An 807-nucleotide genomic window follows, 5' to 3' on the forward strand; every position below is an offset into this window, starting at 1 on the left:
CTCTCTTTCTCTCTTTGCTTCTTTTTCTTTTGTAAGTCTTTCTTTCTCTCCCCTTCTTCTCTTTCGAGGGCGACGGCGTCCGTGTGTTTCATCTTTCAACGACTCCTCTGATCAAGTACATTCCCTTCTTCATTTCTTCTCTCCACTTTCTTATTTCTCTCTCTCATCTTTCTGTCGTTCTTCCTCTCTTTCTTTCCTTCTTTCTTCTCATTACCATTTTTTTCCTTCTTTTGACTGTCTCCTCTTCTCCCTCTCTTTCTCTCTTCCTTTCTTACCTTTCCCTTCTCATCTTCTTCTCTTTTTCTCTTTCTTTCTTCATCTCTTTCAATCGTCTTTTCTTTCTTTCTTTTCTCTTCCAAGCCATGGCTCCAGCCACTCCTTCTCCCTGTCTTCTTGGCAAGACTTCTCTCTGTAGTTTCTCTTCAACTCGAGGGAGAGAAGGAGGAGATGCCGGGGGACCAAATTCTTCTTCTTCGAGCTGGCTTACAAGTGAAGAGGTCTTAAAGCTAGCCACAGATCCGAAACAACTCTCGACTCTTGTAGAAAAGTTTAGAACGCCCGAGCAGAGACGCTTAAGCGAAGAAATGAAAGAAAAGGAAAAGGAGGAACCCCTACTAGTCCACAATGAAAAGAGATGGGTAAGACAGACACCTCATCCATCCATCCAGTCAAAGATATTTCTATCTGTCTTTGATCTGTTCATCTATCTTCAATATCTATATATCTATCTATCTTTAATCTATCTATCTATCTCTCTATCCATCTTTAATCTATCTATCTATCCATCTTTAATCTATCTATCTATCT

General features: G+C 40.3%; 1 protein-coding gene across 1 annotated transcript in view; it reads left to right on the forward strand.

The window, feature by feature from the left end:
• Nucleotide 1: 1 nt before the first annotated feature.
• CSUI_005829 (ribonucleoside-diphosphate reductase small subunit) overlaps nucleotides 2–807 on the forward strand; it is an 8,137-nt gene continuing 7,331 nt past the window's right edge. The window contains exon 1 of the mRNA XM_068065997.1: nucleotides 2–638. Coding sequence (XP_067922025.1) covers nucleotides 363–638 — 276 coding nt within the window. The 5' untranslated portion in view covers nucleotides 2–362. The remainder of the gene's footprint in view (nucleotides 639–807) is intronic.

This window comes from Cystoisospora suis, assembly GCF_002600585.1.
Source record: "Cystoisospora suis strain Wien I chromosome Unknown contig_2837, whole genome shotgun sequence".
Classification (NCBI taxonomy): Eukaryota; Apicomplexa; class Conoidasida; order Eucoccidiorida; family Sarcocystidae; genus Cystoisospora; species Cystoisospora suis.